The sequence below is a fragment of the Sylvia atricapilla genome, chromosome 2 (assembly GCF_009819655.1).
Source record: "Sylvia atricapilla isolate bSylAtr1 chromosome 2, bSylAtr1.pri, whole genome shotgun sequence".
In the NCBI taxonomy this organism is placed as follows: Eukaryota; Metazoa; Chordata; class Aves; order Passeriformes; family Sylviidae; genus Sylvia; species Sylvia atricapilla.
In genome coordinates, this window is record NC_089141.1 from 113338750 (window position 1) to 113363611 (window position 24862).

A 24862-nucleotide genomic window follows, 5' to 3' on the forward strand; every position below is an offset into this window, starting at 1 on the left:
TATCAGCTGTATTTTGTGCTAAAATCTGTGTATTTTGTGGTTCAAACCCACGTTGTGCTGGCTGTTCCTGGAGCCTGCCGAGGATGCTGTGGCCGGCAGAAACGCGACTTCCTCACTTTGAAATCCATTCTTAATCACCCATTAAATGAATTATTGGGAGTCTGCCTTGGAGCTGGCACAGCCCAACAGCAGAGGAGGGGTTTTCCAAATATTCAGCAACGTATTTGGAAACAGAACTTTTCCTGTTCTTGGTTCGGACGCTTTCGGAGCGTGAGAGAAGCGCCGTGGGGCTTTAATACTGAATTTAGAAATCTTGTGGTTTCTCTTGGCCCTGGGAAGGGGATGGAACTCTGGTGGTTTATTTTTTTTTGTGTGTTTTGATGATCAGATCTCTGAACAAGCAGAGCCAGCTGAGCTCAGCTATTGTGTTTATTGCCTTCTTTAATTCGCCGTGAGAAAAGCGATAATTTTTTTTTTTTTTCTGGGTCGTTATCTCTTAACTCAGTCTGTGACTTGAAATGAGGGGAAGGAAAAAAACCCAACTGGAGGATCATCTGTTCTTTCTTCAGGGGGAGATTTATTTAGGGGTGTTGGTTATAATGTTCACTTAATGTGTTTTAAAGGAAAAATGGCATTGTTGCAGACTAATTAATTCCTCCTCTTAGAGAAGAGCAGCTTTTCTCAATCTCTCTCCCCTTTGAAAAATTATGTATATGGCAGACATCCCATTGGGTCCAACAACACCTTTAAAAAATATTAACATTTATTTAAAATATTTTTATTTATTAAAAACATTAAAAATTATTTTTAAAATAATATTATAAATAAATAATGTTCTAAAAATAATATTCTTTTCTTGCCAACAAACGATTTCAAAGGATAAGCTGCAATTTCAGAGCTCAATTGCCATTTCCTAAGAATTTTATTTTAAAACCAGCTCTCACTGACAACACTTCGGAACAAAAACCACCTTTTTTCCCTCCAAAGTTTGCATTAAACTTTTCCTTAATCTCTTACATTTTAATTTATATTTACATTATTTATGTTACAAATTTCTCAGTGTTCCACCTCTACTTTTTTCTTCGAGAAGAATTAAAAACCTGATTTTTTTTTTAATCTGTGGGAGTTTTTTGATTAAATTCTGGCTTTATTGACATGAGAGGAATGGGGTGTTTTGATTGCTTTTGCACAGCAAGATGTTAATAATTTGGGTTTTTTTCCCCAAAGATTTCATGTATCACCATTCTTAATAGGAAAAAAGACACACAAGTGAAATAATTGTGCTTTAACTGCCAATTTAGGAAGCCACAGTTGGGAAAAATTAGGAAGATTTGATTGAATGCCAAGTCATGTGTCCAGTAACCACCTTCATGATGATGTTTGTACCATACATGTCCCAAAAATCAGAATATGCACCAGCGTTTAGGACTTTTAAAACTTTCTGTGTCTGTTTTTCGATTAAACGGTGGGAGATGAGAATTTGGAAATTGAGGCTCAGGTGCTTTTGACCAAGGAAAACTGAGGTAATGGAGAAATGTGCCTGAATTTTTGGTTAATTAAAATTAAATTTATTTATTTATTTACATTTAATATATTTTTTTTTCAGAAAGGGGGTTAAACACAGGGAACGTCAGTGTGAAAACATGTTTCCTCTTGTTTAAGTGTAGGAAAATTGTTTTATGTGCCTTCAGAAAGAGGAAAACAATTAGAATTAATTTTAATTTAGCATTGGATTAAGAAAATTGGGAGTTTTCTGCGTTATTTTTGCATGAGTCATCCAGAACCTAAATTTTGAGCACAATGGATGTTGCAGGCAGAAAATAAAAGAAATTAAAGCAAATTTTAATTGTGAGAATTTGCTTGTGAGAAAAAAGATCAAAAGTTTTAGAGGGTTCCCCTAAGTATAAATTACTTCTGTGACTTTAAGTAAAGATGAAACTTTGAATAATGATAAGATAAAGGAAAAAATATTAATTTAAATAAGGAAAATAATCATTATTACAAATTTTTTTTAGGTCTTTCACAGTTCCTTAACAAGGAACAGAATTTTTGTTGTTGTTGTTGAAATGCTTTAATTTTTCCCGCTTTGCAAGGCTCTGGGAAGGATCCTGGGAGGGCAGCTCACACAATTCTTCTTTGTGCTGGTTTAATAACTAAAATGAAAAATTAAAATCAGAAATTTTAAAAAAAATTAAAATTAAAAATTAGAAATCATAACTATTTGTCCTGTTTGAATTTCGTGATAAATCCAGCATCTTTTGTTCTACATGAACCCCGTTGGAGTGGCTGTTTGGGAATAACTTCATCACTTCTCTGCTCAAACATGGCAAAACATGTTAACAAACATGTTTAACACCCTCTGTGATTTAAACCAGGAAATGAAGTGATGTCTTGGTAAATTGCAGAGAAATTGTCATAAGGAAATGTAATCACCCAGACTAGAAACTGGCCAGAAAATCACATTTAAATCGCTGTGTGTGCGCAAAGGTCTCACTGGGCTTTTTTTATCTCAGAGGGGGCTAAAGAATATTGTATAAATTCACCTTCACCATGGATTATTTTTGAGATCCTCGTGTTTGTGATGCCTCACACTGTGAATTAGTGAAGCCAATGCTGATTTAAAATGGATTTGACGTTTTGGAGAAATGTTTCTTGCTCTGGTGCATGGGCTTGTTTTCCTCTGAAAATCTGAGCATTCTTAAAATATCACAGGATCATGGAATGGTTTGGGCTGGGAGGGACCTTAAAAATCATTTCATCCCACCCGTGCCATGGGCAGGGACATCTTCCACTGTCCCAGGTTATTCCAAGCCCCAGTGTCCAACCTGGCCTTGGGCACTGCCAGGGATCCAGGGGCAGCCACAGCAAATCTGGGAATTCTATTCCAGGGCCTCCTCTGTAGGAGGATCCACAGGCAGCTGGGACAAGGAATTCTGCCCACCTGGATATTCCAGAACACGTGGGTTTATTGCAGGGGTAAAAGGGTCCTGCCTTCAGCCCCCAGCCTGGGCTGGAGGGGATCCCAAAGAGAGAGGGAGAGAGAAAAGCAGGGGGAGAGCTGAGAGAGAAGGGAGAGAGAGAGCAACGGGCAGGGGAGAGAGCAGGAGAGTGAGAGTAGGGGGAAGAGGAAGGGGGAGAGATAAGAGGAGAGGTAAGAGTAAGGGGTAAGAGCTGAGAGAGTTAAGTGTAGCAGGAAGGAGAGGAGGAAGAGTTAAGAGCCTGAGGTCTTTGTTACAATCCATTCTATCTCCTTTTGTGATGAATATTCTAATTCACAGTGACCAACCAACACAAGACACAAAATCCTATAGAATCTACATAACAGCCTGTAAGAACTACTATATCACCATACTGTGTTATATTTTAAACTCTAAAAACTACTCTTTAAACTTCTGTTTTGCTGCATTGACCTTTGGATCCCTCAGCCAGCAGAAAGGGATTGTTCAATCCAAAGGGATTCTCCTGCAGCTAGACCATTGTTTTCAGGTTCCATAGGAACTAAGACTCAGTATCCTACAACTCAAAGTCAGCTTTCATTTCTATTTTGATTATAGGTTTCATATTTTCAGAATCTTTGCTAAGCAGTCATATTTATAAGGTTTCCCTGATTCATCCTCCCCAACACTCCTCACCCTGCAAAGGAACAGTTCCTGCACAATATCCCATCCCTACTTTGAAGCCATTCCCTGTGTCCTGTCCCTGCAGCCCTTGGGAATTGTCTCTCTCCAGGTTTCCTGGGGCTCCTTCAGGCCCTGCAAGGCCACCCTGAGCTCAGCCCAAAGCTTCTCCTGTCCAGGCTGAACAATCCCAGCTGTGGCAGCCTTTCCTCCCAGCAGAGCTGCTCCAGCCCTCTGCTCATCCTGGAGCCTCCTCTGGGCTCTCTGCAGCAGCTCCACGTCCTCCCTGGGCTGGGAATTCCAGGGCTGGGGCAGCTCTGCAGGTGGCTCTCACCTGAGGGGACACAGGGACACAATTCCCCCTCATTGTGGGGCTCAGGGCTGGGGCAGCTCCAGCTCTTATCCCCCAAATCCTTCTCCCAGGGCTGCTCCATCTGCTCATCCCAGCCTGGATGATCCCAGGGGTTGCCCCATCCCAGGGTCAGGATCTCACACTGGGTTTTGTGGAAGGTTTTGAGGTTCACAGAACCCAGTCCCGAGGCTGGGTCCCCACTGAGCTGGGGTGAAATCAGTGCTCAAAGTGGCATCAGCACAACCTGCAGTGGTCAGGATGTTCCAAATCATTCCTGCATCCATGGGGTTTTTATTTACCTCAGACAAGAAGGGCTGGATCTGGCTTTGATCAATATGTTTATCATTTTTATTCTAGCCTGAAGATTCTGCTCTTACCATGTTACGACAAATGTATTTCGCTGCATTCTGGTGGATCTTCTATTTCTTAAATCCTGGCACTGGAGTTCTGTTTCCAAATGAAATCTGTTTCATTCCCATTTATCCCCTGTTCACTTTTGGCTTCAGGTAGCTTTTTCAAGTCAAGAAAGGTTATGGATTGAAAAGATGACTTACTAGATGGGAAAAAAATGAAACAAATTGTTCAAAACAGGACAAGTTTTTGCTTTTCAAATTAGAAATTGAAACAAACTCCTAAACTCTCCTCACATCTGCCCTGGAAACGCCCTCCTTTACTGTAACTTCGTGGTCTTGATGATATTCACAGAGAAGCTGATTTACTGAATAAAGAAGTTCTTTAAGTTTGCAGTTTTGGAACATGACCAGTGTGTCTGAACCCAGGTTTCAAATTTTACTGGCATTTTGTTGGCAAACTAATTTTTTGGAGTCCTTTCTTGTTTGGGTATGTTTCCTGACACCTCCGCCTGTATGGTGCTGTGTTTGAAAATTCTCTTCTCCTTTTCTCTTTTTTCAAGAGGAAAAAAGCCTATGAACACAGACAAAGGACTAATTATAAAAATATCAGGTATAAAAATAGAGAGGCAAGAAAATTACCAGCTGGAAAACGCAGCGAGCAGGGGAAAAAAGAAAAGAGGAATTCAGGGCAGAGTTCTGTGCAGCAGGCCCAGGTTCTCAAAGCAATTCCACCAGCAAAGCATGAACCATTCCCAAGCCATAATACCATAATTTAAATCAAGCATGAGCACATGGGTGGTAAGAGAAAGAGGTGATTTAGTCTTCCCTTCTCTCCCCTGGCATCTTTTGCTGTTGCTTCCCCTTTGCCAACAGCAGCTTTTCATTTCTGCTTTTGAGCCTCCATCCCGCATTTCCCCTGCAAAGGAATTGTTGTTATTGCCCTGCTCCAGGATTTACTCACCCAGCCAAAGGATCTGTGAGCTCCCAGCCCACGTCATTCATCCAGGAGAATAATTCCTTGCTGGAAATGTCGTGTCTCGTTCAGGACAATCTTCTTTTTGTGGCGTTTCTTGAGGTAACAAGGAACCAGCTGTGCAAGGTTGCAGTGGTACTTTTTTTTTTTTTTTTTTTTTTTAAGCTTTCCCCGTGGCTGGGATATTGTAATCCCTTTAATGCTTTTTCTCACTGGTGCAGGACTTTGGTGTATCCAAGGAGTTCAAGGAGAATTTGACATTAAATAGCCCTTTCTGTGCTGACTTTGCTGTGGGGAAACTTCCCCAGAAAGTGAAAGGAGCGATGGATTTTTGCATTGGAAACAGAAGAGTGCATTCATGTCACACCGGGGGTATTCTGGTAAATGGGGTTTTTTCTTGCTGGATTTGGTTTTAAGTGAGATTTCTGTCATTTAAATCAGCCTGAGGTGGATTAACAGCTGAGGTGTTCTCCTTGTCTCACCTGGGGGGGTTTCAGTCTTCTGGGAGCACCTGGTTGTGTATAAAACGCCTCATGGAAAGTGGAAGAGGGAGAAATGTGAATATTTAGACATGTAAGAGAGTGTGCAAATGGCTTTAGGATCCTGCCTGGGAGATGGGATTCCAGTGAACACCACTGGGGCTAAATCTCTGATTTAATAGTTACAATTTCTAATTTCTGGCTGATTTCAACCAAACCTAGATGTCTGCTGGAAACCCCAGAGGTGCTGAGTTTCTGGATGTTTTCTGGAGTCAAGAACCACTCAGAAACCCTGAAGGTCTCTAGTCCAACCTCTTTCTTTTAATGGTCAACAGTGAATTCTGACCACCTTACTCAGAGCTTTTTCCAGTCAGATCTGGAAAAACTCCACATCCTTTTCCAGTGTTAAGTTATCCCCACAGTTCAGTGTTATTCCCAAACTGGATGGATCTGTGTGCCATTTTTTCCTGGATTCCCTCCTTTCCTTCACTTCTTATTAAGGATATAAAGATATTGAATAGAAAAAGTCCTGGACAAACCCCTGAGGATCTGCAGTTGTGTCCAACCCACAGCTGGAGCACAAAACCAGTATTTTCAATCCCAAAATCCAGACACTTTCTGCTCAATGGCTTGGCTTGGATACAGGGGATGCTTGAAAGAGGAGCTTGGAGATGTTTTCCTTCCTCATCTGGGACTTCCCCTCATGTCCTTGACCATGAGGATGGGAGAACTGCCCTCCCATCTGCTCTCACCAACTTAATCGAGCCAGGATTTCTCAAGAGATTTATGAGATCAACTCTTTTCTGCTCTTGGTGTTTCCTCTTCTCCCCAAACTCTGTGTAAAGTCCTGGAGTGTGAAGGTTCTGGGTTCTTTTTTCCCTTGCCAAGGTTGGGATCAAACATGGGAAATGTAGATTTTTGTGTTCAGACTTGGATGTTTATTATTTATTATCTATTTACAGACTCACCAGCCGTGAGCTCTAACTGGCAAGTCAGAGAAATGAGGTTAAATGAAGTATGTCTATCTCTTCCCAAGGTTATTTAAGTGCTAATTACCCAATAATGAGGTGACACCTCTATTATTTATATTTCTGACCCAATAATGACCACCCAAAGCCTGCAATGCAAAAATTTTCCAGCCATTTACAGAAAACCACCCAAACCAGGGAAAAAAGAAGAAGACGAAGAAAAAGGACTCAGACAACACCCCAAATCCTCCATCTTGGCTCATGTATTACTATATACCAAATTCTTAAATCTAAGTTTTTCACCCTGTGAGATCACACAGTACAAAACTGCACACCCACAACCCCAGTGCTGTCACTCAATCTCAGGAGCCTCTTCCAAGGCCTCAAGTCCAATGTGGTGCTTGCTTGAGGATCAGCACCTTTTAACACAGAAAGCTTGGAATTCTCAGCCTCCAGGGTTCCAACACTGGAGGACTTCGTTGGTGAAAACCTGGGCAAAAAAAGAATTCCTTGAGTAACTCAGCCTTAGGTGTATCCACTGTGTTTTAGCCTCAGTCAGCTGAGAGCCCACATTTTTTTTCCCTCTTTTTTATTATTTTTTTTAAAATCACATTCCAGTAGAAGTTCTGGTTGTCATTTTTTCTTCTGTAGAAAAAGAAATTTTTCTTCTGTTCTGTTGTCATTTCTTGCTAGTGGAGATTGTTGCCAATCTCTGCCATAACTGAGCTTTCCATTCTCTGGACAATATTTCTGTGTTTCTCCTTTTAGCATTCCTCCTTGCTTCCATCTTTTTTTGTAAATTTTTTTTAACACTCTTGGATTCCCTTTTTAGCCAAAGCAGACTCTGTTCATGTCCTTATTATTTTCCTCAGGGTTGTGACAGGGGGTTTTTTTGTGTGTGGGAGTTTGGAAAGACCAGCTCTTTGCCTTTCCCAGATGCCACCCATAAAACCCCATTTAGCAGGTGCCTGAATAAACTGAATCCAGGGTTTGTTCATCCTCAAGGTGTTGGGGAAGATGAATCAGGGAAAGCTTATCAATATGATTGCTTAGCAAAAGATTCTGAAAATATGAAACCTGTAATCGAAATAGAAATGAAAGCTGACTGTGAGTTGTAGGATACTGAGTCTTAGTTCCTACAGAACCTGAAAACAATGGTCTGGCTGCAGGAGAATCCCTTTGGATTGAACAATCCCTTTCTGCTGGCTGAGGGATCCAAAGGTCAATGGAGCAAAACAGAAAAGTCTAAAGAGTAGTTTTTAGAGTTTAAAACATAACACAGTATGGTGATATAGTAGTTCTTACAGGCTGTATGTAGATTCTATAGGATTTTGTGTCTTGTGTTGGTTGGTCACTGTGAATTAGAATATTCATCACAAAAGGAGATATAATGGATTGTAACAAAGATTTCGCTCTCTTACCTCTTACCTCTCCTCTTAACTCTCCCCCTTCCTCTTCCCCCTATTCTCACTCTCCTGCTCTCTCCCCTGCCCTTTGCTCTCTCTCTCCCTTCTCTCTCAGCTCTCCCCCTGCTGTTCTCTCTCCCTCTCTCTTTGGGATCCCCTCCAGCCCAGGCTGGGGGCTGAAGGCAGGACCCTTTTACCCCTGCAATAAACCCACGTGTTCTGGAATATCCAGGTGGGCAGAATTCCTTGTCCCAGCCATCCACGGATTCTCCTACATCAAGGATTTCCCATATTTCCTGATTCGGTGGCTTTTACCACCAATTGGGGTAACTCACAGAAACTGCTGCTTTGGGGTTTAATGATGTTCAATAACAACGTTCGTTTGATATTTAATAGAATCATAGAATGGTTTGGGTGGGAAGGGACATCAAAGATTGTCTTAATTCTACCCCCTGCCATGGGCAGGGACACCTTCCACTGTCCCAGGCTGCTCCAAGCTGCCCTTGGACAATTCCAGGGATCCAGGGGCAGCCACAGCTGCTCTGAGAATTATTTCCAGGGTCTCCTCACCCTCTCAGGGCAGGATTTTTTTTTCTCAGTATCTAATCCAAACCTACTCTCATTCATGGTGTCTTCTCCCCCAACTGACCCATCAACCTAAATAATTCTGGAATTCTTTGATTTGACTAAAATCGAGAGGATTTTGATGTTTTGTGTTTTTTGGATTTTTTTGGTTTAAGGGTTTGGGGTTTTGTTTCTTTGTTTGAGGTTTTTTTTTTTGGGAGGGGAATTGTTGGTTTTTACAGTACTCTCTAAAAAACCTATTTGAGAGTGAGATTTTCAGGCCAGGAACTTGAAGGCAAAGGGGCAAATCTGCCCATAACTCTTGTGCCCAGGTATTTTAACATCTGGAATTCACTGCTGGCTGTGGTCATGCCTCTGCAATACTGTAACACAGCAGGATGCTTTAATGAGAGTTTCAACCCTAAACCCACAACATCAATGAAATTTATAGTTGTTAACATTATTCAGAGGTAGTTTTTGGGGGTTTCAGTTCCCATTTTATGTTCACGTGGGATGAAAAGTCGTCGTGCTGGCAGGCCAGAGTCCTCCTTACACTTGGAATTTCTGTAGAATAATTAAATGTTGTTTATTACTCTTGACAGCGCTCTTAGTGTGCACTGCAGGGTGGGGAGGAGGGTATTTGTATAAAAAAATTCTGCTAGAACCTCTCTCTTACTGTTTCAGCTGCTTTAATATTCTTGTATGCCCAAAGTGCCTTTCTCAAATTTTGGAAAATACCACAAAAATGTTAAAAAAGAAGGGAAAAAAAGGAAAAATTTACATAAAATTCCAGTATCATCTCCTGCGATCATACAGATGCCATCTGATATTCTTCCTGATGGGTAAATTTATCTTCAGGCATTTCATGTTTCCATAATCTTGTATCTCATTGTGGTCTTTGGAATTAATGCTCGGAGCAAGATGGTTAAAGAGCACGAGGGAAAAAAAAGGAAGGAAAAAAAAATAAAAATTTCTTGGGGGGAAAATGCGGTGAGCACTGTGATTAAGCCACTCTGCAGAAAAACCAAATTGTTGAGTCTGCAAGTGATTAAGTTGAAAGAAAAGAAGGGAAGTCAATATGTAAAAAAGTGCACGTACAGTTGATCCTTCTGGTGAAGGAAAATCCAAGTTGTTTCTCCCAGAAAAGAAAAAAAAAAAAAGCCACCAAAGTAACAAACACAGCCCCATGTACAGGGCTCTGAAGCTGGGGGAAGGCAGGCAGGAAGCTGGGGGGAGATTTTTATTATCACTGCCTTCGTGTTAATTCCAGCCCAATCTCAGGAAGTAGTAAAAATCAATCTGTGTGTCTCTTGTCTTTATCAGTCTGGGAATCAACAACTTCCCCACATCGTGTCCTTCAAAGGATTTCTTTGTGACCCTTAAAAGTCCAACCTCAGGCTCCTGGTGTAATAAGTTGTTACCTGCTGCCAAGCCTCCAAGAGCTGCATCATCTGTTCTTTTAATTCTATCTCTTTGTGGAAGCCTGTGTTTTGCATTCCTAATTAAGTTTTTTTTTTTTCCTGTTCTGTTTATTTTCCTCCCCTCATGGCAGCAGATGATTTTTTTTTCTTTTTTTTTCATTATATAAAAACAGATATGTGGATGGAGAAGCAACAGAAATCTGTGTGTTTCAACAAAGCCTGTAATCTGGTCCTAACTCTGTGTCCAAGTTTAAATTAGATTTTTATGTTGCAAAAGCTTGGGCTTGGTGTTATACTCAGGCTGCTGCCAGAAGACAGGGATGGAACCTCCTGAGCTTTGGGGGATTTTCCCCGAGGGGCTGGAGTGTGTCCAGGGCAGGGAAGGGTTTGGAGAACTCCTGAGGGAGCTGGGAAGGGGCTGAGGCTGGAGCAAAGGAGGCTCAGGGGGGAGCTGGTGGCTCTGCACAAGTCCCTGCCAGGAGGGGCAGGGAAAGGAGGAGAGGAAATGGCTCCAATGGCACCAGGGGAGGCTCAGGGGGGAGATTGGGCAAGGAAATTTCCCTGGCAGAGTGGTCAGGCCTTGGGATGAGCTGCCCAGGGAGGTTTGGAGTCACTGTCTGTGGAGTGTTCAGGAGGAGTCTGGAGGTGGCCCTTGGGGACAGGCCTTGGGCTGATGCTGGTGGCACTGGGGTGGCACTGGGGGATCCTGAGGGGCTCTTCCCACCTTGGGCATTCCATGGAATCCAAGCCCAAGGCACCTGCACATCCAGCAAATGTTCAGGGGGCCACAACTCCCAATCCATCTGCTCCCAGCCTCAGCCCCTTGAGGGCTGTGAGGAGTCTCCAGGATGGTCCCTCCCATCCCAAGGGCAGGTTCCTCCAGAGCCAAAGGGCTGAGATGAAGTTCAGGTGAGCTTTAGAGGGACAGTCTGGAGGTGGCCCTTGGGGACAGGAGCTGGGCTGATGCTGGTGGCACTGGGGGATCCTGGAGCGCTCTTCCAGCTTTGATGATCCTGGGATTTAGTGTCAAGAGGTAAAATTTACTGCTAAAGGTGGTGGATGGGTGGGCCTGGTCTCAGCATGTGATCCACAGTGTCCAGAGGAGACAATTCTCAAGGTGTGTTCCATGGGAGGTGACTGGCAAAGAGATTTTCTGGCTGTTGGCCTTTGATGACATCTCCATGACTCAGGAATGAGGTGGGAAAACACTGTGGGGCTTTGGTGCAGCTCCTGCTGCTTTGTGTGTCCCTGCCCATGGCAGGAGGTAGAGCTGGATCTTCAAGGTCCCTTCCAACCCAAACCATTCCAGGACTCTGTGATTTGCAATTAGCAAAGGCGTTTGTGATCCAGACTTTGCTTGGCCTTTCCAATAAATATCATGAGAGCAGAATCCCAGAGTCACTGGGTTGGAAGAGACCAAGATGATCCAGTCCATACCCCACCACCTCAACTAAACCATGGCACTGAGGGGTTTATTTCCCACATCTCTTTTTAAACACATCCAGGGATGGTGGCTCCACCACCTCCCCAGGCAGACAATCCCAGAATTTTATTGCTCTTTCCATTAAAAAGTTTTTCCTAACATTTAGGCTTTTGTAAGAGACACTGAAGTCTCTGGGTTTCTTGCATTTTGGTGCTGCCACAACCCCAGAAGTTGCTGATGTCCCAGCCTGTGGAGCCAGGAGCAAGGAATGGTTCCTCACCTTGTCACCAGCACAGGGACATTGTGTCTTTGGGACACTCACAGCTCCTCTTTGGCTGCTCGTGCTCTTCCTCAATTACAGAGCTTTTGAAACAGCTCCCAAACCCAACTGAAATCACTGAGCTCATTGTGAGTGGGATTTTTTTTCCTCTCATTTGGGCTGCCCTCACCCCCGAGACAAGATTGCTTTTATAGGGGTGAACAGCATCATGTTTGTGCCTGTGGGAGAAACAGATTTGTGGGCTAGGCATCACTTTTTGGGCTCACCTCACAGGCAACATCCTGAATATGTTTTATCTCTTAAATAACTCCTCCTGAAAACCATGAAATGGAGGAGGATCGTGGTACAGTTCAGATCTGTTTAAAAGTGCCTTGAACAAGGTTCTCACAGTAGAGTTTTTTTCTTCTTTTCTTTTCCTTTTTTTTTTTTTAAGTGTAGCATTGACTCATTTGGTGGTGTTAAAGTGCACTTTCTACTTATCCCCAGAGGAAAGTTAGTATTCTTTTAAGTGAAACTATTTTAAAAGCAGAACACAAGCCTAAAATAAGCCAGTGTTCTCTAGAGCTCTCAGAAGGTGTAGATTTATTTACTGTAGTTAAATCATAATTAGTTCTCAGGGGATAGTGTATCTTTTAAACTGCTTTATTGCCACCATATTGGTTTTCTAAATAATCAGAAACTGCTGCTCTTATATTTTGTAGTATGAACAAAAATTTGCTGTAAGTAGAAACAAATGTTTAGAATTGCTGGTTGTCACTTGCTGAAGATAGGGACACCCAAAAAAAAAAAAAGAAAAAAAGAGAGCACTTGAGGAAAAAGTGAAGAAATACAAAACTTAAATGAACTATGGCTCTGACTTATTTGAGCCTAACAGATACCATAATGTTTTACATTATGGTTTTTCAGCCAATCATTTTTTAACAATCTAATGGGTTTGGATGAGGACTAAATGCTAACTGAAAAAAAAAATATGGTGGTGCAACGTTAACATAAAATATTACCTGATATTTAAGCCTTGATTCTCATGAATGTAGCTTAGTGTTGCAGCTGATAAGCATGTGGGGTTTTTGGTTTTTTTCCCTAATTGGCAGGTTAATGTTCGAGTTGCCTGAGGAGATGGGTTTAATAGCAGTGGCTGTTCGACAAACACAAGGCAAAGGTGAGTAAATCTCCTCCTTTTACTAGTAAATGTGTCTAAAATACACGAAATGGGACATTTTAAGATGCATTATGAGCATTTTTGATCCTATAACCCGTAGAATAAGCCTGTCCTCTCCTCCTCCCGCTCAAACTGCAGATTCAAACTGAAAACCCCAAAAAAGTTAACAAAGAGACCAAAGTAAACATTTTCAGGATGTTTGGTGGCTTTTGCAGAAATGATTTAGTGGTCTCCTGGTTCCTGCCAAAAAAGGTTTCTCCAGTCAGGAAAACTGCCATCACTACACTCAGTGTAACACAAGTCAGAGCTCCAAATTAAAACTGAAACTGGGTTCACTGGAACTGAGACTGGGGCTTGACTTGCTCTGAGATGGAGTCTGCAGGACCTGCCTGAGCAGATAAAATGTAAGCAAGTCGTGTTTCTTGCCCAGAAAAATGCTGGCACTTCTCTGAAAGCCACATTTATTCTCCTGGAAGAGCAGAGTGTGTGGCCCGAGGAGCTTTTCCGAGCACAAATCCGTGGAAAGATGATTCCCTGGCTTTCAGTGCAGGATGGGTCAGAGCTTGGAGGCATTTCTGGGTGCACACAGAGCACCTTCAGAAATGCTTCTCCACTTGAATAAAGCAAGATCTTTTGAAATGTGGCTGTTAGCAGAGGCCAGGAGAATCCTGGAAGCAGGGGATTTAGGACATGCTGGGAAATTGAGTGGCAGCTCAGAACCTCAGGACAGGATTAGAGAATGGCCTGAGTTGGAAGAGAACTTCAAGATCATCTTGTTCCACCTCCTGCCACACCTTCCAAAAAACCAGCTTGCTCAGAGCCCCATCCAACCTGGCCTTGAATACTTACAGGGATGGGAATATTAAAAAAAATCTCAGTTTTTTTGGAGAAAAAGCTTTGCACTTTAACCCTTTTTCTTTCAAAATTAGTTTAGGAACTCCACTAAAGGACTTTTGGTACATTATTGGATGGATGGTTTTGAATCTGTCTCTTTAGTTGTTATCTATATTCACAAAGTGATCTTTTTTTTATAAATATTCTTCTCTGGAGCTGAAGTTACCCTTTGTCCTCTCCCTGCCCAGGTCGTGGTGGAAACGCTTGGCTCAGTCCCGTGGGCTGTGCCCTGTCCACTCTGCACATCTCCATCCCTCTGCATTCCAACCTGGGCCAGAGAATTCCTTTTATCCAACACCTGGTGTCCTTGGCAGTGGTGGAGGCAGTCAGATCCATTCCAGGATATGAGGTACATCTTTCTAATTCATCTCAAAATTCCTGCTCCCATTCCCATTAAATTCAAGGTTTGGCTGTGTCTTTTCTGTGGCTGAAGGCTTAATTCAGTTCTTCAGCACTAAGAGGAACCTAAATTTAACCTTCCTAATGTTTGATTATTGATATGTTTGAAGAAATCCAATATCCATAGGATAAGTATTCTTTGACTGAGCTGATCAAATGCACTGCACTCATTTCACTCTTAATCTCATGAAACTTAAGCCTCAATCCTCAGCAGTAAAGAAAAAGTCAATTTTGTTTGCCCAACAGTGGAGCTGATTTGTTTTGATTTTGAAGGAGAATAAGGAGGAGGGAAAAATGAATAAAACTGACAAATCCTTTTCTGCTTTTTTGTTGCTGCTGTTTCAGTGGTCACTTTATCCCTTTTAAAGGATTTTTCCAACCCTTGTTTAAGGTTGAAAACTGATTTCTAAAGCAAGAACTGAGGAGAATTGCTCTCGAGAGGGAATCAAGTGTCCTGTCATCAGTATTAAAATGAAGAACCAGTCTTCTTTATCACCTCATATATCTCCTTTTTAATGTTACCATTTCCTAATATTTGCTAACTATAAAACTTTGGTATTTTACAGAGGTAGTTAACTAAAGCATATGTTTCCTATATTACAGAAAATCAATGACTTATACACATTTACACATGAACTTTATTATAGTGGCACCCAGTAGCTTTGCTGGAGTTTAGGGTCTGTCAGCCTTTCTATTAAAACCTTCTAAATTCAGTGCTTCATAACCTGACTGGAAAAACAAAAATGCTTCGGGCTAAAATTTGCAATATAAAAATATTTGGCTGGAGTGGATAATTTGACCACTTAAAAACGAAGGGACAAGAGTTAGTTTTATAAAATCTGGGGATGACTGGGGAAGGAGCTGATTTATGAATGGAGGTGGTTTTGCTTCTGTGTGCCTGCCCTACTGTGGCATTTTTTAATTTTCTTCCCTTCAAAAGGAAAAAAAGGTGACTGAAGAACCAAATATCGATGTAAAAAATGTGGGTCAATAATGTGTGTACTGTACTGAGCACTGGGACAATAAAGAGCTTTCTGTGACCAGGACAGATCTGCTGAACCTGAGGGGACATCAGCCCTTGGCAGGGGGGCAAAACAGAGTTAAGACTCAAATATGTTACAGCAAGAAATTTCAAAAATTTACCAAAAAACTCAGTGCTTGAATTTCCCCTTTAGACTCTAAACACTGCAAGGTTTTTCTTTATGTCCGTGTCACACCAACTGCAGCAGCCACGAGCAATGGGATAATCTACAGAGCCCTGGGATCATGGAGTGGTTTTGGGCTGCAAAGAATCTCAGAGATCATTCCCACCCCTGGATGGGCAAGGACACCTCCCACTGTCCCAGGCTGCTCCAAACCCAATGTCCAACCTGGCCTTGGGCACTGCCAGGGATCCAGGGGCAGCCACAGCAAATCTGGGAATTCCAGCCCAACCTCTCCCCATCTTCCCAGGGAGGAATTTTTTCCTTTAATTTCTCAGGTTGAAGCCATCCCCTGTGTCCTGTCCCTGCAGCCCTTGGGAATTGTCTCTCTCCAGGTTTCCTGGGGCTCCTTCAGGCCCTGCAAGGCCACCCTGAGCTCAGCCCAAAGCTTCTCCTGTCCAGGCTGAACAATCCCAGCTGTGGCAGCCTTTCCTCCCAGCAGAGCTGCTCCAGCCCTCTGCTCATCCTGGAGCCTCCTCTGGGCTGGTGCCATGTCTCAGTTTTTAGGATGGCCACAATTCCTGACTCTGCTGGACCAGCAGCAGCCGAGGCCCTTGTTGTGGGTCCTCTCCGAGCAGATCCCAGGGCTCCATTGGAAGTTCCCTTGTCAGATGTTCATGCTGAGGATGCAGATGGCCTTTCAATCAAGAGGATGCTTTGCTGTCCCGTTCTGAGCACAGCAGAGTCTCTCTCTAGTGAGGGAAGACCAGAACATGCTCCATCTCCAGCGTATTTTGTGACATTTTGTGTGAATCCACTCTGTGGCAAAGTCATGAGAACACCCAGCAGCCTCACTGTTGTCACTTCAGTCACAGAGCTACTGCCTGGCGTCTCTCAGGTGTGTGTTCCCCCCTTTGGGAGCCCTTTCATCACTGATAACACCATTCCACTGTGGCATTCCTCCAGAGCCTCCCACAAACCTTTCCCCAGCGCAAGGAGCCCGAGTTCTTTTCCGTAAGGAACGTGAGTTGGTGATACTTTCCCTCAGAAGGCTTTGACAGCAAAATCAGGTAGTATTTCCTGTCAGTGGACGTGTCATGGACTCCTCCCTGGCCTTTAAATCTGTCAGGAAAGTAGACACAGACCCAGGTGCAGCTTTCACACATCCTGTAAAGGGATTTCATCCCCTACAATAGGAGGGAATGTGGCTCTTGGAGGCCTGGAGCACCTCCCATAATTTGCCCCCGGGGATGTCGCAGTCATGGGCAGTGTTTCAAGCTGCAGGAAGCACATTTGCTTTCTTTCTGCGTTCAAGTAGCCAGTGCAAAGTTCAGCTCAGCCCCAGTGCTCTCAACAAAAGCTGCTCTGTGGGGCTGGGACGTGGTCACAGGGCTCAGTTTGTGTTCCCAGCCAGGAGCAGGGATGGCTTCAGGACATTGCTGGAGGTTTTATGTGGCTGGGAACTGGGATTTCTCCTGTCTGCTGAATTTCCTTTCCAAAATTCAAGCTGTCACTGTCTCCTTGGCTGGTTCCTGCCAGGTTACATTTTCTGTAGCACTTGTGGAGCACTTCAGGAGATTCTCGTTGTGAGGAGCAGTTGACAGCAGCACATTGGGTGTGGCAAAGAGGGAGAGAAAATCCTCCTCCTCTGCCCTGCTCAGGTGAGAGCCACCTGCAGAGCTGCCCCAGCCCTGGAATTCCCAGCCCAGGGAGGACGTGGAGCTGCTGCAGAGAGCCCAGAGGAGGCTCCAGGATGAGCAGAGGGCTGGAGCAGCTCTGCTGGGAGGAAAGGCTGCCACAGCTGGGATTGTTCAGCCTGGACAGGAGAAGCTTTGGGCTGAGCTCAGGGTGGCCTTGCAGGGCCTGAAGGAGCCCCAGGAAACCTGGAGAGAGACAATTCCCAAGGGCTGCAGGGACAGGACACAGGGGATGGCTTCAACCTAAGAAATGACAAGTTCAGGTGGGATTTTGGGGAAAAATCCTTCCCTGGGAGGGTGGGGAGGAGCTGGACTGGAATTCCCAGATTTGCTGTGGCTGCCCCTGGATCCCTGGTAGTGCCCAAGGCCAGGTTGGACACTGGGGCTTGGAATAACCTGGGACAGTGGGAGGTGTCCCTGCCATGGCTGGGGTGGCAGTTGGATGATTTTGAAGGTCCCTCCCAGCCCAAACCATTCCATGATTCCAAGAGGTGGGAATGATCTCTCAGATCCCTTCCAATCCAACTCACTCCATGATTCTCTACACACTGTGGGGTGATGAATGAGCCATAAATGTCCCTAAATAAACGTCTTTTTTTCTTCCCTTAGGACATTGAGCTGCGAGTGAAGTGGCCAAATGATATTTACTACAGTGATCTGATGAAGCTCGGTGGAGTTCTGGTAAACTCAACACTCATTGAAACAACATTTCATGTTCTCATTGGTAAATGTCTATTTTCAAGCTTTTCTGTGCTGCTTTATTTTTTTTTTATTCTTGAGGATTTTGTTATCAGTGTCTGTATCAGTAAAAATGGCAACGACAAGAACAAGTAATGACAGCAGGCATAAGGAAATAAAGCACAACATTGTATCCAGAGGAAGCACAAAAAGTAAATGTTTTTGTTCTTCTTAATAATTCCATATGCTTGACAAGCAAAGCATAAATGCAGGCATCTGGATTGGTGTAGTAGAGTTCAAAGGAAGAGCATTACATGGGAGAGGGAAATTGTCCTCCTTGATTTATTGCAAAACCAGTGGAACATACTGAAAACTCCATCCTTTTTTTTTTTTTTTTTTTTTTTTTTTTTTGCAAATTTATGTGTTTTTTGTAACATGACAAATAGTTAAATGAGGAACATACCTTTTAAATCAGAAGAAGGGCTACGGGCACAGAGTAATGTTTTCATTTTTTAATCTTGGGATGTATTTATCATCTCTAGTCTCATAATCATCCTATTATGCCATTTGACCTATCCTTATCATGCTGTTTGATAAGGAAGTTTTTTCTCCTAATCAGCAGCATCCCAGATCTGCTTAGAAACCTGCCAGATTCTGGTTCCAAAAGTAATTGTCTCTGGTGTGTCTAAAAAATTGAAAGAAAATTCCCTAGCAAGTCTAAAAGGGTAAAGAAAAAGATGATATTTGATATTTGAATGTAGCACAAGTTAAATATCCTGCAAACATGGAGTGGTCATGATGTTGTTTCTGTCAGAGTTCTGTGATTTTAGAGGTGCAAGCAAGAAAAGAGTTGAAGAAGTCACCTCCTTCTGTGAAACATGCTCAGCCATGACATTTTCTGTGCAATTTTATACCTTCATTTTGTATATTGTCAACAGAAGTGGAATGGAAATTGCAGCGAAACTTAAGAAATCTCTCTGTGCCCCATCAACCATTTACAGCTTCCGTGTTTTCCTACAGCCTGGTTAACACAAGGAAAGCAGAAATTGAGCCCAAAACAGTTCATGATATCAGGTATCTCTTGAGCACTTCACATATTTGGTTTGGACCTTTTGATTCTTCCCCTAAACATCAAAATATTCCAATTCCAAAAGAGGCTTTCTGTCTCCATTCTCTCTGGTATCCATAGGAGTCATCTGGTAGGTCTGAGGTATAGATAAATGTCCCTTTTCATCAGTCAGTTTTCACCTGGGAGCTTTTAAAATCCAAACTTCCTTGCCCCATATGAATCCAAGATCTTTTCCATCACCCCAGTGCTGTGTTCCACTGGGAGTCATTGAGGGTCCTCATGACATTTAAGTTTTTGTATGGGTAGGAGTGATGGGATTCAGCTTCTCCAACAGGAAAGGTGTGTCAGATCCATCACCCCTTCTCCAGAGTCATGCAGGATCCTTTCCTAGACAGAATCCCCAAATCCCTGAGGTTGGAAAAGCTCTCCCAGCCCGTAGAGTCCCAGCTGTGCCCAGTGTCCACCTTGTCCCCAGCCCAGAGCTCTGAGTGCCACACCCAGGCAGTGAACTCGCCCTTTCCATGGTGTTCCTAGGAATCTCCCACTGATGAGGATAATGGTGAGAATCAAAGATCATCTTGTGAAGTTTTTTGTCTTTTTTTCTTCGTGTCAGAGCTGGGATTAACACACAGCAGTTTCATGTTCAGCCTCAGTGTTTATTAATTCTTATTTTTATTAGTCTCACAGATTGTGAGCTCTAACTAGCAAGATGGAAAATGGAGGTGTCTCTAACTCTTTCCAAAGTTATTTAAGCAAAAACTAGCCAATAACGAGATGACACCTGTATTATTTATACATTTATAACCAAATAACTGACCACACAATGTCTGCAATGTGGGTCTTTTTAACCCAACTAGAAAAAAAACACCCAAAACCAAGAAGAAGAAGGTGAAGAAGAAGGACTTAGACAATGCATTCAATCCTCCATATTGCTTCACGTATAACTACAATATACTAAAATCTGAAAATCTGAGTTTTTCACCCTGTGAGATCACACAACGCTATTCAAACTCCACACCCACAACCCCAGTGCTGTCACTCAATTTTGGAAGCCTTTTCCATGGCCTCAGGTCAAATGCAGTGCCTGCTTGAGGGTCAGTGCCCTTCAGCACAGAAAGCCTGAAATCCTCATTTTCCAGAATTCCATCATCATCTCTGTGGCTTTGCCGCTCCAAGAAGGAGCTCAGGAGAATAAAGATCAAAGACAAACCTGAGTTTTCACTGCTCGAGCCTGGCAGATGTCACGCTCCACGCTGAGGCTTTAAAAAAGGAACAACCAGAAAACCTTTTTAATTTAAAAATTGAAGGACTCGACGGTGTTGTGACTTTGTGGAGCAGGAGTTCTGAGAAGGATATTCACCATTAATGTGAGGGCCAGACTCTGAGCAGGCGGAGGAGCCAAGGTGGAATGCAGGGGACAGCCAGCGAGCGTGACCTGCGAACGCTCCTCTGCCTCTGCTCAGGCACGTCCAGATCCTCATGGTTCCACCACTGGAACATCCATCAGCCACATCAGCACTGCAGGGCCACTGCTGAACGCTCACTCCTCTCATGGACACCGCAGAGGTGCCCCCAGAGCCCTGAGCACCTCGTGGTTCTGATTTCCTGGCTGCCTTTTCCCCTTTGCCGTGCTTGTTCCCAGGTGTTCAGCTGAGCTCCTCGTCCCAGGGTGGCTGTTGTGTCCCACTTTTTTGGGTTGCTGAGCAGTGATCCTGAGGCTGCTGATGGATCCAAAGCCCTGTGATCCCCTTAGTGGCCACGGTGTCTCCCTTCCCTCACGTTGTGCAAACGCCTGAGTTGGGATTTGCTGGCACAGCTCGTTGCATTTTCCAGTTCATTTTCCTTTATCTCTTTCCAGTAACCCAGTTCAGCTCATTTCCACAGGGCTGCTGTGTTGGGATCACGGTGCCTCGTTGGTGTGCATTCATTCCCTGGCTTGTTAAAAATCAAAAACTCCTTTTCGCTGCAGAGATCCTTCTCCTCCAAGTTAACACAAATTACAAATTATTAATGGCAAATTTACAAATCAAAACATCTGCACCTCCTTGCAGATGGAGCTGCATTGTGTCCAAACCTGATTGACAGACAGGATTTTATCCCAAATGTCTGAGGAAAGAAAAAAAAAAAACAAAAAACCCAAATTATTAGGAGAAAAAAAATAAACAGGTAATACCATATACTTCTTTACATCCCTGGAAGCCTGTTTCAGCAGGCTGCAGAAAAGGCCCCAAGAGCCATATTTAAAGAAGGGAGGCATTCTGCCAACTTTGAATTTGGGAATTCCAGCTGGAGAAAGAAATCTCAGTGAGAGGCTTGAGGCTTCTAAAGGACATGCTGTGGTGAGATGGATTAGGCAAACTGGAGTCTTACTAAGCTCAAATCAGATCTTCTGGGCTTTCCCAAGCTAACCAAACAAGGCTTATCAGCCGAGTGAAAAGTCTGGAGTTTTGGAAAGGGCACTCAGCTCGCTGCAGTAAACTGAAAGGTCTCTGAGCTAGATTTCAGACTGGGAGATAAAACTCCATCTTAGGGTAGGATCAGTTGTTCTCTGAGGACCTGCCAGCCCCCAGGGGAGGAAAAGAATGTCTCACATGGATGGTTTTGGAACCAAGGTGCAGTTTATCTTCTCCCAACCCTTGCTGATGGGATGGGGTGTGGTTGAAAGGCTTTGCTGGATTTTTTTTTTCTGTAATTCTGAGGCAAATTTCGAGGGCAAGGAGCAAAATCTGAGCTGAGAATTGTAATTACAGGAGCATTTGTTTCAAAGGTGTAAGAGACTGAATGAAGCCAGCTCTGGGAATCCATCCTGAGGGATAATTGTACGGAGCAGTTGAATGAAGTGCTGGCTGTGGTGGTTACAAAGAGTTTGTCTCTTTGATTGTGTTCCTTCTCTTTGTGTTCTCCAGGCTTTGGATTTAATGTGAATAACAGCAACCCCACCATCTGCATCAATGACCTCATTGCAAAGTTTAACAGGGAAGAGGGGACAGATCTGAAGCCTCTGAGTGCAGACTGCCTCATTGCAAGGACTGTGACTGTGCTGGAGAGGCTCATAGAGGTTTTTCAGGAGAAGGGGCCCAATGGAGTTCTTCCCCAGTACTACAAGTACTGGGTGCACAGGTAAGGATTATGTCCTTCTCAAAGTTTATTTTAATAAAAAAGATGGAAGAACTCATGGATATTTTGTCATTTTCCACAGAATCCCCTTTAATATAAGTGAATAATTTAAAACAAGCTCCCAAGCAGGTTGCACGTTTTTAAGGGAGAATTAAAGTAGCACATAATAAATCAGTGAGTAGCATGAGCTAAGGAAGGCTTCCAGTTATTTTACATGTATCATCTCCAAACAAAGGGAACTGGGAGTGATTTGGTTCGAGATGGATGAAGCTGCTGTACTTTTAGGGGGGAAAAAAACCAATGGACTGTTTGGATTAACTCCAACTCCATTCGTTCCTCAAAAGGAAATTAAAGCAGGTAGAAAATGCTGCTGGAAGTCATTCTGTGTAAAGAACCAATGAGGTGGGAAATGAAACATTCTGTTAGAGGGTGAAGCCTTTGCTGTGAGGGTGGGGAGGCCCTGGCACAGATTTGCTGTGGCTGCCCCATCCCTGGAGTGCCCAAGTCCAGGTTGGACAGGGCTTGGAGCAACCTGGGACAGTGGGAGGTGTTGGAATGGGATCATCTTTAAGGTCCTTTCCAACCTGATGCCTTCAGTTTTCTCTTTGCTGTATCCCAGGTTCTGTGGTGCCCAGGGCTGCAGCTCTGAGCTCACAGTCAGTGTCACTCAGCTCTGCACACAGCAGGGACACAAAACAAATCCTTCTCCTGCTGCACACCAAGGACACCTGGGACAAGTTTTCAGGCCCCAAAGCACAAACAAGGGTGGGCTGAGGAGAGAGAACAAGAAGGATGGGACTGCATCACCTGGGGCTGGAACTGGACAATTCAACCCCAATGTGCAAATGGACCAAAACTTATCAAAGTGTGAGACCTCATGACCAGTCTGCCATTTTGTGTCCATTTTGTGACCATTTTGTGACCATTTTGGGTCCACCTTGGGTGTAGCCCTGGCCAGGCTCTTGTCCTGCCCAAGGTGTGTCCTAAAGGCCTTTTAATAAATATCTGCTTTATTCTCTGAGCTCTGTCCAGTCTCTGTTCCAGCTCAGCCTTCCAAGGCATCAAACCCAAACCATTCCATGATCCATTTGGTGGTTCTGATGAGCCCTCTCTTGATGCCTTGCAGTGGTTGCCTAGAATAGAGACAAGATAAAGAGAATAAGAGTTGGTATTTATGAAGGGCCTTCCACAGATACACCTTGGGCACTCAGAGGCCTCTGAGGCTACACCCAACACGGACAATGGTCACGAGATTTTCAGACAATTAAAAGTTTGGTCCATTTACACATCAGGGGTTAATCCTCCACTTACAGCTGCAGGTCATGAAGTCACATTCCCCCATTTTGCTCCCCCCCAATTCACTTTTTATACTTTTCAGGGCGTGAGGCTGTGGGATGCCCTTGGATTTCAGGCCTAGAGAGGGATTGCTTTGTTTGACCAAAAAGCAAAGACAGTAACTTGTCACTGTTAGGAACACAAAAGGATGAAGCAGGCAGCAGGAGGTCAAGCAGGAAATCTCCCTACTTTATTTTTCTGACTCCATATATATACACTTTTACAAGCAGGCCAAAGATTGGCTACAGAGGTTGCCACCTTTTTGACCTCATTGGTGCACATCCCCATCAATCACCTTCCTCCTCCCAGAGGAGAAATATGTAATCAACAGATAAATTCTCAAAATACACATTGAAGCTGCGCGAGAACAAAACGCAAACAGTGAAACTAACAGTTTATAAGGAATGCAATCTAAGGTTTGAGAAAAACACAAGAGCTGGAAGCCCAAGGCTTTAACTTGTCAGGGAAGTTTCCTCACACGAGATTTAGGTGGTTTAAAGTCCTTGGCCCTCTAAAAGCCCCGAGTCGCGTCAGTGTAAAAAAGCAGAGTCCTCAAGGTTTGTTTTCAGGTTTCTCGTGGTGTTTATTATTCAGTATCTCAGAATTTTCTCTGCTCCCAGCCGAGGTCTGGACAGCAGCTGGGACACGAGGTGACTGCCCACAGATGGGATGTCCCCTAACATTTATACAGATAACTACGTGTTGGTTATTTACTATTTTGTGCCAATGCCCAATGCCCACACTAAAAGTGACATTTCTACTTTGCCCAATCCACTCTAACCACTTTGTGCCATCACCACCCCAAAAGATGGAGGATGAGGAAGAAGGAGAAGTACATGAGGTACCACCCAAATTCCACCATCTTGTCCCCATTTACCTCTATTCTATAAATTCTAAAACTACTGAATTCTGTATCTTCTACTGTGCTAAACTACTGTTTTCACATCCCAGTGGTTTGTAATTCCTTTTGCAATGTCGGAAGCTTTTCCCATGGATTAAAATCAAACCTGGTGTTTTCCTGGTGCCAAGGTCTCCGAGCCCCCTGGACCAGCTCCACACCCCCCTGTGCAGGGCTCAGATTCCCTTCCTCGGGTCCCAGGCCATCCAAGGGGGTGTCCTGGACTCCAGCTCACAGGATAATTCCCTCCTTGCAGCGGGAAGCGCGTGCGGCTGCGCGGCGAGGACGGCCCCTTGGCCTGGATCGTCGGCATCGATGACTTTGGATACCTGCAGGTGCACCAGGAGGGCAAAGGCGTGGAGTCTGTGCACCCTGATGGCAACTCCTTCGACATGCTCAGGAACCTCATCGTGCCCAAGCACTGACAGCGTTTCACCTGAACCTGCTCCAGGTGGGAACTCAAAGTTGGATTTTTTTTCCCCTCTGATTTTCGGCTTGGTGGTTTTTTTTTGCCGTGGGTGACTTCAGCAGCTGAGAGGAGGTGGTGATCTCACAGCTGAAGGCTTTTGTTCTCTTCATGAACTTCAAAACTCTGTTGCCATTCTTTGTAAGGATGTGTTCTTTGCAAGGAGTCTGAT

At 43.8% G+C, this 24862-nt stretch overlaps 1 protein-coding gene across 1 annotated transcript in view; it reads left to right on the forward strand.

The window, feature by feature from the left end:
- The window catches only part of HLCS (holocarboxylase synthetase), a 118474-nt gene extending 93821 nt beyond the window's left edge, over positions 1-24653 (forward strand). The window contains exons 7-11 of the mRNA XM_066314180.1: positions 12928-12995; positions 14078-14238; positions 17737-17851; positions 21781-21994; positions 24481-24653. Coding sequence (XP_066170277.1) covers positions 12928-12995; positions 14078-14238; positions 17737-17851; positions 21781-21994; positions 24481-24649 — 727 coding nt within the window. The 3' untranslated portion in view covers positions 24650-24653. The remainder of the gene's footprint in view (positions 1-12927; positions 12996-14077; positions 14239-17736; positions 17852-21780; positions 21995-24480) is intronic.
- Positions 24654-24862: the final 209 nt, after the last annotated feature.